Below are 13,206 nucleotides of genomic sequence, written 5' to 3'. Positions count from 1 at the left end.
AGAGCCAGGAGAGACAGAGAGACGAGAGAGTGAGAGAGAGAGATACAGAGAGAGACAGAGATACAGAGAGAGACAGAGAGAGACAGAGAGAGAGAAGAGCCAGGAGAAAGGTACAGAGAGAGAAATGTAGAAAGATAAAAAGGGGACATGAACAGAACACACTAGAGGTGTAGAGTAACATAAGTCAATTGTAAAACAGAACAGAACAAAAAGAGTCAATGACAGAGAGAAAGCAACCAGAGATAGAGACATACCGTAGAGAGAGAGAGGAAGAGAGGGGTGGACAGAGACAGAGACATACTGTAGAGAGAGAGAGAGGAAGAGAGGGGTGGACAGAGACAGAGACATACTGTAGAGAGAGAGAGAGAGAGGAAGAGAGGGATGGACAGAGACAGAGACATACTGTAGAGAGAGACAGGAAGAGAGGGATGGACAGAGACAGAGACATACTGTAGAGAGAGAGAGAGGAAGAGAGGGATGGACAGAGATAGAGACATACTGTAGAGAGAGAGAGAGGAAGAGAGGGATGGACAGAGATAGAGACATACTGAAGAGAGGGAGGGACAGGGAGAGAGGGACAGGGACAGGGACAGAGGAGGTACTCACAGCATCAAGCATCCTCCCTGTTATCGCTGAGTGGTTCGCTGTGATGTTAGCTTCATGGCTACGGTGACATTGCTACAGCCGTATCGCAGTGGCTCCCAGGGGTAAGCAGGGCTTGGTTTGTGCTTTTCCTGCCTGCCGCTGTCGTTCCGCTACTCGTCCTCCGCTCTCTCTCCTTTTTTCTTCTTTTAAAACCTCAGAGTCCCCCTTTCCTCTTCTCTCTGTTCCTTCTCCACTCCCTCCCCCTGCCTATGCTTCTCTCTCACTCTCTTTCTCTCTCGCTCTGTTTCCCTCGCGCGCACGCTTGATTGGAGAGTCCTCCGCAAGGTCTTACCTCTGTCTTTCACTGTCAGCGAAGCATGCCTTCTCTCCCTCCCTCTATCCCTCTCTCCTTCTCTCCCTCCCTCTGTCCTTCTCTCCTTCTCTCCCTCTCTCCTTCTCTCTCTCCCTCCCTCTATCCCTCTCTCCTTCTCTCCCTCCCTCTATCCCTCTCTCCTTCTCTCCCTCCCTCTATCCTTCTCTCCTTCTCTCTCTCCCTCCCTCTATCCCTCTCTCCTTCTCTCCCTCCCTCTCTCCTTCTCTCCTTCTCTCCCTCCCTCTATCCTTCTCTCCTTCTCTCCCTCCCTCTATCCCTCTCTCCTTCTCTCCCTCCCTCTCTCCTTCTCTCCTTCTCTCCTTCTCTCCCTCTCTCCCTCTCTCCCTCCCTCTATCCCTCTCTCCTTCTCTCCCTCCCTCTATCCCTCTCTCCTTCTCTCCCTCCTCTCTCCTTCTCTCCTTCTCTCTCTCCCTCCCTCTATCCCTCTCTCCTTCTCTCCTTCTCTCCCTCCCTCTATCCCTCTCTCCTTCTCTCCCTCCCTCTATCCCTCTCTCCTTCTCTCCCTCCCTCTCTCCTTCTCTCCTTCTCTCCCTCTCTCCTTCTCTCTCTCCCTCCCCTCTATCCCTCTCTCCTTCTCTCCCTCCCTCTATCCCTCTCTCCTTCTCTCCCTCCCTCTCTCCTTCTCTCCCTCTCTCCTTCGCTACCAATCGCTCTCTCTCTCTCTCCTTCTCGTTGAAGCTCTAGGACTTGAGCTCCTTCTGGTGTATCCCTTTCTCTGCCTCTTTCTCACTGTTTCTTTGCCTCGTGGTCTTCCACCCTGCTTCTCTTTCCTCTTCCCTTTCTCTCCTACTGCAGTAGACAGAGACAGGGTTGCCTTAGCACACACACACACACACTCTCTCTCACACACACACACACACACACACACACACACACACACACACACACACACACACACACACACACACACACACACACACACACAAAGTGTGCCGGGGGGACAAACAAAGTGAGAGAGAGAGATAGGGGAAGAGGGAGAGAGCTGTTAGCCAATAGTGAGAGGGTAAAGGAGAAAGAGCACTAGAGACAAAGGGTAGAAATAGACCTGGGGAGACACACATGCACCCCCCCCCCCACACACACCCCCCTACACAGAGTGCTCCACATATAGACCTATGCGTTCATCAATTCAGACCCACGTGACCAGACACACACACACACTCTCACACACACACACATATGTACGTGCACACACACAGACTTGCTGAGTGCTCCAGATATAGCCCCATGACTTCATCAACCATCTAACCCCCCCCCCCCCCCACACACACACACACACACACACTCAGAGACGGGGGCTCATTCATATTAAATCAGAGAGAGAGAGAGAAAGGGGGAGAGAGAAGGAGGTAATGAGTGAGAGAACATTCAGTTCAGAGCTGGGGATATTCCTGTTGCTGTGGAGCATTTTGAAGAACCCCCCAAAACACACGCACATGAGCACACACTCACTTACATACACACACACATACACACACACTCACTTACATACACACATACACACACGCAGAGTGAGAGTCACTGGGAGGTCCAGTCCAGTCTCCTTAGAATCTAAGGTGGACTCTGTACTTAGATACCCAACCTGAGAAAACACTCAATTCAATGGGCTTTATTGGCATCGGAAACATGTGTTTACATTGCCAAAGTATTGCCACCTCTCTCTCACTCTGTCTATCTACATCATCCCATCACTCTCATCCTCATCCCCATTCTCATCCCACCCTCTCTCTCATTCTGTCTGTCTACATCATCCCATCACTCTCATCCTCATCCCCATTCTCATCCCACCCTCTCTCTCACTCTGTCTGTCTACATCATCCCATCACTCTCATCCTCATCCCCATTCTCATCCCACCCTCTCTCTCACTCTGTCTGTCTACATCATCCCATCACTCTCATCCTCATCCCCATTCTCATCCCACTCTCTCTCTCTCTCTCTCTCTCTCTCTCTCTCTCTGTCTGTCTACATCATCTCATCACTCTCATCCTCATCCCCATTCTCGTCCCACTCTCTCTCTCTCTCTCTCTCTCTCTCTCTCTCCCCCCCCCCCCCCCCTCTCTCTCTCCCCCCCCCTCTCTCTCTCAATTCAATTCAATGGGCTTTATAGACATGGGGAACATATGTTTACATTGCCAAAGCAAGTGAAATAGAAAATAAACAAATGAAGAAGAGCAGATCAGACTGTTAGCAGAACTTTCTCTCTACCCGGTCTCACCTGGCCAATTACCCCACAGCTAGGCTGCCCAACACACACACACACCGCGTCACAGCCCATACACACACACACAGGTACGTCACAGTCCCCACACCGTCAGGTCCGCAGGGTTTTCCTTCCAGTTCTATTAAAGTCCCGTCCATGATGTCTCACTCCCAGACAGTCAATCAAGCAGCACTAGCCAACAGCCATTTCCTACCTACACGAGCACCTGGCTGTGGAGTCCGTCTCGTCACCAGTGAGGAACACAGCAGAGCCTTGCTTACAGTGCACTCTAGCGACCACTCTGTGTACTGCAGCAGTAGCGTGATGGGGCATCTGTGCTAAGTGCACTCTTTCCCTTCCATGCATAACAGACTCATAACAGATTAACTCTCTCTCTCTCTCTCTCACTTACAGTACAAAAAAAGCAGATGTAATCATGTAAAGAAGGGAGAGAAATGGAGTGAGAGATACAGTAGACGTGGAGAGGAAGAGAGACGGAGGGAGAGATAGGCAGAGATGTGGAGAGGACAGAGAGACAGAGGGAGAGAAAGGCAGAGATGTGGAGAGGACAGAGAGACAGAGGGAGAGAAAGGCAGAGATGTGGAGAGGAAGAGAGACGGAGGGAGAGAAAGGCAGAGATGTGGAGAGGACAGAGAGAGACGGAGGGAGAGAAAGGCAGAGATGTGGAGAGGACAGAGAGACGGAGGGAGAGAAAGGCAGAGATGTGGAGAGGAAGGCAGAGATGTGGAGAGGACAGAGAGAGACGGAGGGAGAGAAAGGCAGAGATGTGGAGAGGACAGAGAGAGACGAGGGAGAGAAAGGCAGAGACATGGAGAGGACAGAGAGACGGAGGGAGAGAGGCAGATATGTGGAGAGGACAGAGAGAGATGGAGGGAGAGAAAGGCAGAGACGTGGAGAGGACAGAGATTGAGGGAGAGAAAGACAGAGACATGGAGAGGACAGAGACATGGAGAGGACAGAGAGACGGAGGGAGAGAAAGACAGAGACATGGAGTGGACAGAGAGACGGAGGGAGAGAAAGACAGAGACATGGAGAGGACAGAGAGAGACGGAGGGAGAGAAAGGCAGAGATGTGGAGAGGACAGAGAGACAGAGGGAGAGAAAGGCAGAGATGTGGAGAGGAAGGCAGAGATGTGGAGAGGACAGAGAGAGACGGAGGGAGAGAAAGACAGAGACATGGAGAGGACAGAGACATGGAGAGGACAGAGAGACGGAGGGAGAGAAAGACAGAGACATGGAGAGGACAGAGACATGGAGAGGACAGAGAGAGACCGAGGGAGAGAAAGACAGAGACATGGAGAGGACAGAGACATGGAGAGGACAGAGAGACGGAGGGAGAGAAAGGCAGAGACATGGAGAGGACAGAGAGACGGAGGGAGAGAAAGGCAGAGACGTGGAGAGGACAGAGAGAGACGGAGGGAGAGAAAGACAGAGATGTGGAGAGGACAGAGAGACGGAGGGAGAGAAAGACAGAGACATGGAGAGGACAGAGAGATGGAGGGAGAGAAAGACAGAGACATGGAGAGGACAGAGACATGGAGAGGACAGAGAGACGGAGGGAGAGAAAGACAGAGACATGGAGAGGACAGAGAGATGGAGGGAGAGAAAGACAGAGACATGGAGAGGACAGAAAGAGACCGAGGGAGAGAAAGACAGAGACATGGAGAGGACAGAGACATGGAGAGGACAGAGAGACGGAGGGAGAGAAAGGCAGAGACGTGGAGAGGACAGAGAGAGACGGAGGGAGAGAAAGGCAGAGATGTGGAGAGGACAGAGAGAGACGAGGGAGAGAAAGGCAGAGACATGGAGAGGACAGAGAGACGGAGGGAGAGAAAGGCAGATATGTGGAGAGGACAGAGAGAGACGGAGGGAGAGAAAGGCAGAGACGTAGAGAGGACAGAGATTGAGGGAGAGAAAGACAGAGACATGGAGAGGACAGAGACATGGAGAGGACAGAGAGACGGAGGGAGAGAAAGACAGAGACATGGAGAGGACAGAGAGAGACCGAGGGAGAGAAAGGCAGAGACGTGGAGAGGACAGAGAGAGACGGAGGGAGAGAAAGACAGAGATGTGGAGAGGACAGAGAGACGGAGGGAGAGAAAGACAGAGACGTGGAGAGGACAGAGAGAGAGAAAGAAAGACAGAGAGGAAAGGATAGAGAAGTGACTAGGTGAGAGGCTGCAGGGGAGGGCCGACCCTCACACCCCTCCTCCTCTACATGCTTTTCCCATTACCTAGAGACAGCCTCTGAAAGTTTTATAGTCGAGAGAGAGAGAGAGAGAGAGAGAGAGAGAGAGAGAGAGAGAGAGAGAGAGAGAGAGAGAGAGAGCAGCATTGTCCCATTGTATTAAGAAACAGAAAAAGACATAGCCACACAGAAGGAAGTGGAAAAGGCAGTCAGAGAGGTGAGGAAAGCTACCATGCAGAAAGACTCCATTATTTTTCTACCAGTCCCATTCAACACAACGGTACATTCTACACGTGACATACATGTCCAGCAAACGCTGGAGCCCTCAAACTCAACTCTGGACCTCAAAGCCAGTTCCACTGCGTTTTTTTCATTCTCCTCCTCTAACCAGGGACTGATTTAGACCTGGGACACCAGGTGGGTGCAATGAGTTATCAGGTAGAACAGAACCAGCGGGATCCATACCAAGTAGGGTTAGAGTTGAATACCCCTGGTATAGAGGGTCAAAGTCTGCACACTCCCTCATAACTCTAACTTAACCAAGACTGTGAACCCTGGGGCCTGGGAGTGAATATGAGTCAGCAACATTACCAGTTCAATATGGAGAGGTTAAGACCATGTCACACAGTAAAATGATGGAGAGGTCCCCATCTCCCCATTGAGGATAAACCACTAGGTGTAATAGATGTAATAAAGGATATTCACTAGGTGTAATAGATGTAATAAAGGATATTCACTGGGTGTGCTTTGGCAAAGTGGGTGGGGTTATATCCTTCCTGTTTGGCCCTGTCCGGGGGTGTCCTCGGATGGGGCCACAGTGTCTCCTGACCCCTCCTGTCTCAGCCTCCAGTATTTATGCTGCAGTAGTTCATGTGTCGGGGGGCTAGGGTCAGTTTGTTATATCTGGAGTACTTCTCCTGTCCTATTCGGTGTCCTGTGTGAATCTAAGTGTGCGTTCTCTAATTCTCTCCTTCTCTCTTTCTTTCTCTCTCTCGGAGGACCTGAGCCCTAGGACCATGCCCCAGGACTACCTGACATGATGACTCCTTGCTGTCCCCAGTCCACCTGGCCGTGCTGCTGCTCCAGTTTCAACTGTTCTGCCTTATATTATTCGACCATGCTGGTCATTTATGAACATTTGAACATCTTGGCCATGTTCTGTTATAATCTCCACCCGGCACAGCCAGAAGAGGACTGGCCACCCCACATTCACTAGGTGTACTACTAGGTGTAATACATGTAATGTAGGATATTCACTAGGTGTAATAGATGTAATAAAGGATATTCACTAGGTGTACTACTAGGTGTAATAGATGTAATAAAGGATATTCACTAGGTGTACTACTAGGTGTAATAGATGTAATAAAGGATATTCACTAGGTGTGCTATTAGGTGTAATAGATGTAATAAAGGGTATTCACTAGGTGTGCTACTAGGTGTAATAGATGTAATAAAGGATATTCACTAGGTGTAATAGATGTAATAAAGGGTATTCACTAGGTGTAATAGATGTAATAAAGGGTATTCACTAGGTGTAATAGATGTAATAAAGGGTATTCACTAGGTGTAATAGATGTAATAAAGGGTATTCACTAGGTGTAATAGATGTAATAAAGGGTATTCACTAGGTGTATTACTAGGTGTACTAGATGTAATAAAGGATATTCACTAGGTGTAATAGATGTAATAAAGGATATTCACTAGGTGTATTACTAGGTGTACTAGATGTAATAAAGGATATTCACTAGGTGTACTACTAGGTGTAATAGATGTAATAAAGTATATTCACTAGGTGTACTACTAGGTGTAATAGATGTAATAAAGGATATTCACTAGGTGTGCTATTAGGTGTAATAGATATAATAAAGGATATTCACTAGGTGTGCTATTAGGTGTAATAGATGTAATAAAGGGTATTCACTAGGTGTGCTACTAGGTGTAATAGATGTAATAAAGGTTTTTCACTAGGTGTGCTACTAGGTGTAATAGATGTAATAAAGGATATTCACTAGGTGTAATAGATGTAATAAAGGATATTCACTAGGTGTTCAAATAGGTGTAATAGATGTAATAAAGGATATTCACTAGGTGTAATAGATGTAATAAAGGGTATTCACTAGGTGTAATAGATGTAATAAAGGGTATTCACTAGGTGTAATAGATGTAATAAAGGGTATTCACTAGGTGTAATAGATGTAATAAAGGGTATTCACTAGGTGTAATAGATGTAATAAAGGATATTCAGTAGCTTTGCTACTAGGTGTAATAGATGTAATAAAGGATATTCACTAGGTGTTCTACTAGGTGTAATAGATGTAATAAAGGGTATTCACTAGGTGTTCTACTAGGTGTAATAGATGTAATAAAGGGTATTCACTAGGTGTAATAGATGTAATAAAGGATATTCATTAGGTGTAATAGATGTAATAAAGGGTATTCACTAGGTGTAATAGATGTAATAAAGGGTATTCACTAGGTGTAATAGATGTAATAAAGGATATTCACTAGGTGTACTAATAGGTGTAATAGATGTAATAAAGGATATTCACTAGGTGTTCTACTAGGTGTAATAGATGTAATAAAGGGTATTCACTAGGTGTACTACTAGGTGTAATAGATGTAATAAAGGGTATTCACTAGGTGTAATAGATGTAATAAAGGATATTCACTAGGTGTTCTACTAGGTGTAATAGATGTAATAAAGGGTATTCACTAGGTGTTCTACTAGGTGTAATAGATGTAATAAAGGGTATTCACTAGGTGTAATAGATGTAATAAAGGATATTCACTAGGTGTAATAGATGTAATAAAGGATATTCACTAGGTGTACTACTAGGTGTAATAGATGTAATAAAGGGTATTCACTAGGTGTAATAGATGTAATAAAGGGTATTCACTAGGTGTTCTACTAGGTGTAATAGATGTAATAAAGGATATTCACTAGGCGTTCTACTAGGTGTAATAGATGTAATAAAGGGTATTCACTAGGTGTAATAGATGTAATAAAGGGTATTCACTAGGTGTAATAGATGTAATAAAGGATATTCACTAGGTGTTCTACTAGGTGTAATAGATGTAATAAAGGATATTCACTAGGTGTAATAGATGTAATAAAGGATATTCACTAGGTGTACTACTAGGTGTAATAGATGTAATAAAGGATATTCACTAGGTGTATTACTAGGTGTAATAGATGTAATAAAGGATATTCACTAGGTGTACTACTAGGTGTAATAGATGTAATAAAGGATATTCACTAGGTGTTCTACTAGGTGTAATAGATGTAATAAAGGATATTCACTAGGTGTGCTACTAGGTGTAATAGATGTAATAAAGGATATTCACTAGGTGTAATAGATGTAATAAAGGATATTCACTAGGTGTACTACTAGGTGTAATAGATGTAATAAAGGATATTCACTAGGTGTAATAGATGTAATAAAGGATATTCACTAGGTGTACTACTAGGTGTAATAGATGTAATAAAGGGTATTCACTAGGTGTAATAGATGTAATAAAGGATATTCAGTAGCTTTGCTACTAGGTGTAATAGATGTAATAAAGGATATTCACTAGGTGTAATAGATGTAATAAAGGATATTCACTAGGTGTACTACTAGGTGTAATAGATGTAATAAAGGGTATTCACTAGGTGTAATAGATGTAATAAAGGATATTCACTAGGTGTACTACTAGGTGTAATAGATGTAATAAAGGGGATTCACTAGGTGTAATAGATGTAATAAAGGGTATTCACTAGGTGTAATAGATGTAATAAAGGATATTCACTAGGTGTAATAGATGTAATAAAGGATATTCACTAGGTGTGCTACTAGGTGTACTAGATGTAATAAAGGATATTCAGTAGCTTTGCTACTAGGTGTAATAGATGTAATAAAGGATATTCACTAGGTGTTCTACTAGGTGTAATAGATGTAATAAAGGATATTCACTAGGTGTTCTACTAGGTGTAATAGATGTAATAAAGGATATTCACTAGGTGTTCTACTAGGTGTAATAGATGTAATAAAGGATATTCACTAGGTGTGCTACTAGGTGTAATAGATGTAATAAAGGATATTCACTAGGTGTAATAGATGTAATAAAGGGTATTCACTAGGTGTTCTACTAGGTGTAATACAGCTGTAATACAGGGGTATGGTGTATTTCCCACACATTTATTGTGTGAGAAACAATTTGCCCCTCGGGGACATTAAAGTTCAACCTATCCTATAAGACATGTCCCTCTGTCTTTCTCACCTGTCATGGTCTCGGCCGACGCCCCACACACGGATGCTGCTGATTGGCTGAGAGTGGAGCATGCTGCGGTCGTCCGGGTGGACCAGGGTCAGATCACGGTCCTGGAGCACCAGCAGCATGCCTTTACCCTGATGGGACGATCAATACATCAATCAATACATCAATCAATCAATACATCAATATATCAATACGTCAATCAATCAATACATCAATCAATCAATACATCAATCAATACATCAATCAATAAATCAATCAATACATCAATTAATCCATCAATTAATCAATGCATCAATCTATCACTCAATACATCAATCAATCAATACATGAATCAATCAATACATCAATAGATCAATACGTCAATCAATATATCAATCAATACATCAATCAATCAATACATCAATCAATCAAATTGTATCTGTATGGCACTTCCTAAAACTGTCACAAAGTGCATACACACACGCAAGCACACACACAAGTGAACGCACGCAAGCTTGTGTAACCAGTGGGAAATGTTCAGCTAGTTAGCGGTGCGCGTTAGTAGCGTTCCAATCGGTAACGTCGCTCGCTCTGAGACCTTAACCTTGTTCTGCAAGAGCCGCAGCTGTTGTGGACCGATATGTAATAATGCCTCATGGGAGTTGTTGTTGATGTGTTCAGCGGTTGCCTGGTTCAAGGCCAAGTTGGGGCGAGGAGAGGGATGGAAGCAACACACCATGCACACACCCCCCCCCACACACACACACAGGTCCTCACCTCTCCCCAGACCCCTGCCGAGTCTCGTATGTCCCTCCTACAGTACGACAACTGCCTGATACAGTGATGGACAGCCACACTGCTCCTCCCCTCTGCCAGGTCTCTCTCTGCCATCTCCACCCAGCCCAGAGAACGCACCGGGAATGACTGAAATACACACACATAGATGGAGCAATGAATTAATAAACACTAATACAAAACCACACACACAAACGCACACCTCCCCCTGAACTGACACAGAAAAACGTTCTCTTTAAATTGGTAAAAGGTCCAGGGGACATGCAGTGAGGGTAGCAGAGAGTGAGAGAGTATTGTGACAGTGTATGAAATATAATAGGCTGTGTGGGTCAGCGCAGCCCAGAGCCAGCCGTCCCTCAGAGCACCACAACGCATTAATCGTCTCCTTAGGGACTCTCACACAGGAACATACATGCACACATACTGCAACACACACAGATGTACACGAAACGCACGTGCACACCCGGCACTTTTCAATGGTTCCATCATCCGATTATGTTGTGTGGCACGTTCAACAGAGCAATTCCAGTCAGCATGGTGACAGGTGCATTAGGCCCAATTGTTTTCTCTCTATCCTTCCTCTCTTCCTCCTCTTTTTCTCCTCCCTCTCTTTACCTTCTCTTCATTCTCACTACCAACCGTCCTCCTCATCAAACTTGAACGTACTATGTGTGCCCCCCCACCACACACCCCTCCTTCTCTGTTGGGGAGCATGTACATACACCATTAATCCAGCAGGGGGCAAAACCTCCCATTCAGCCACAGAGCCTTGGCACTGGACAGTAGTTCACCAAACGACCAATAGGTGGCAGTGCCACGGAGAAAGAGATCACCCCCGCTTCCTTCCCTCCGTGAACACTGGATAGGTGACAGCATGATTAGCATCCCATTGTTTTCGACCAAATCCAACCTTGTACAATCAGTGATTAATAAATTCTCACCTGTCCCTCTGGGTCAGTGCAGGCACTGTTGAGGTCCACTGTATCTAACTGGGAAGGGCTACAGAGGGAGAGGCAACCATGAGCAAAGACACCAGCAAAGTGTGAAAAGGCAAGGAGAAATGTGATAATGGGCCAACCAGAAATACAGGCTTTACTGAATGTCTGGTAAATACTGTGTATGTCTGGGTGTTTTATGGTGTGTGTTTGGGTGAGTGTATTTTTTGTGATGTGTGTTTTACTGCAGTCTCAGTGAGGCGTAACGGAGAGTAGCTCCTTCAAAAGCTTTCAGGCTGGGGTCAGGATACACTGGGTAGTCCTTCAGCTCCTAGAGAGAGAGAGAGAGAGAGAGATGAGAGAGAGAGAGAGAGAGAGAGAGAGAGAGAGAGAGAGAGAGAGAGAGAGAGAGAGAGAGAGAGAGAGAGAGAGAGAGAGAGAGAGAGAGAGAGAGAGAGAGAGAGAGAGAGAGAGAGAGAGAGAGGAGAGGAGAGAGAGAGAGAGAGAGAGAGAGAGAGAGAGAGAGAGAGAGAGAGAGATGAGAGAGAGAGAGAGAGAGAGAGAGAGAGAGAGAGAGAGAGGAGAGAGAGAGAGAGAGAGAGAGAGAGAGAGCACAGTCATATCTGATTCATATTTTATATGAGTAATATTGATTTGTTTTTATTATCTATTACATATCCTGATTTTTAAGGCACACATATGATTTCAGTCAATTCTGAGCCTGTGTAAGTGGTGCCATTCGTAGTGTGTTGTCTTATACTGACAGTGCAGGTGGTGTTGTCAAAGCCTCGGATAGGCAGAATGACATCAGAGGGAGAGGAGGAGGAGGAGCCGGAGGGAGAGGGTACAGGTTCCACTGAACTGTCTGATACCAAACTGCTAGGACGCTGCAGAGAGAAGGAGAAGGGAAAAGAGAGAGAGAAAGAGGGAGAGGGAGAGAGAGAGAGAAAGAGAGAAGGAGAAAGACAGAGAGAGAGAGAGAGAGAGAGAGCGAAAGAGAGAGAGAGAGACATATGACTTTATCAGAGGAACTCGAGGAACAGGACTCAGAGCAAGTGTGTGTGTGTGGTGTGTGTGTGTGTAAGTTTGAGTGCGTGTACAGACAGTACGGTGTGTGTGTATGTGTGTCCAGCCTCACCTCGCTGAGCGGTCTCAGGCTGACTGTGTCGCCCTGCTGTGAGTCAGGGAGTGGGTGGAGGTGTGTGTGTTCATTGGTGGTGGAGACAGGGCGGTCATACTGGGTGGTGCCAGTAGGGACATGCCAGAAGTAGACCTCTGATATGTCTGTGACCTCACGCCAGCCTGGGGGAAGGTCACCCTCACCCCACACATCTGCTGTATAACACACACACACACACACACATTAATACACCAACAGACAGTAACAAACATACGCACACACACTAATACAACACACACACACACACACAGAAATACACATTCACCTGTAGCCACAGCCATACGCAATTGTGCATGTAGGCAAACTGAATCGGATAGGGGAAGAAATACACAGATAAGCACACACACGCATACTAAAGTGCACACTGACACAACTTAGACACACTCAAATACACAGACGGTTGTCGAGGTCAAATACACAGACGGTTGTCTAGGTAAATTCTGAGGTGGTCATCCTGTTCTGTTGTCATAACAACCCTAATCTCTGTATTAGCATCCACAGGGAGGCCTTTGTCCTCTCTGGACTTTTCTCTCTCTTCCTCTCCCCCCTGTCCTCTCACTTTCCCTCTCCACTCTTTACCTCTCTCTATGCCTCTCCTCTTTTCACCCTTCTCTCTCTCCTCTTTTACCTCTCTCCTTCTCCTCTCTTTGCCCCTCTCTCTCTACCCTTTCC

The 13,206-nt window shown here is 45.8% G+C and overlaps 1 protein-coding gene across 8 annotated transcripts in view; it reads right to left on the bottom strand.

Moving 5' to 3' along the window:
* The window catches only part of LOC109910141 (amyloid-beta A4 precursor protein-binding family B member 2), a 45,775-nt gene that overhangs the window by 26,590 nt on the left and 5,979 nt on the right, over window positions 1-13,206 (bottom strand). For 7 of the 8 annotated variants that reach the window (XM_031797583.1, XM_031797581.1, XM_031797584.1 and 4 more), the window contains exons 3-8: window positions 12,493-12,689; window positions 12,119-12,241; window positions 11,600-11,685; window positions 11,361-11,418; window positions 10,402-10,548; window positions 9,649-9,776 (exon numbers count right to left, since the gene is read on the bottom strand). In XM_031797583.1, coding sequence (XP_031653443.1) covers window positions 9,649-9,776; window positions 10,402-10,548; window positions 11,361-11,418; window positions 11,600-11,685; window positions 12,119-12,241; window positions 12,493-12,689 — 739 coding nt within the window. Of the gene's footprint in view, window positions 1-606; window positions 1,063-9,648; window positions 9,777-10,401; window positions 10,549-11,360; window positions 11,419-11,599; window positions 11,686-12,118; window positions 12,242-12,492; window positions 12,690-13,206 lie in introns of those variants that run through there. The other variant, XM_031797587.1, reaches the window with a different exon arrangement.

Source organism: Oncorhynchus kisutch, linkage group LG19 (assembly GCF_002021735.2).
Source record: "Oncorhynchus kisutch isolate 150728-3 linkage group LG19, Okis_V2, whole genome shotgun sequence".
Lineage (NCBI taxonomy): Eukaryota > Metazoa > Chordata > Actinopteri > Salmoniformes > Salmonidae > Oncorhynchus > Oncorhynchus kisutch.
Note: the sequence above shows the minus strand (reverse complement) of the source record. Positions and strands in the feature narration are given on the sequence as shown.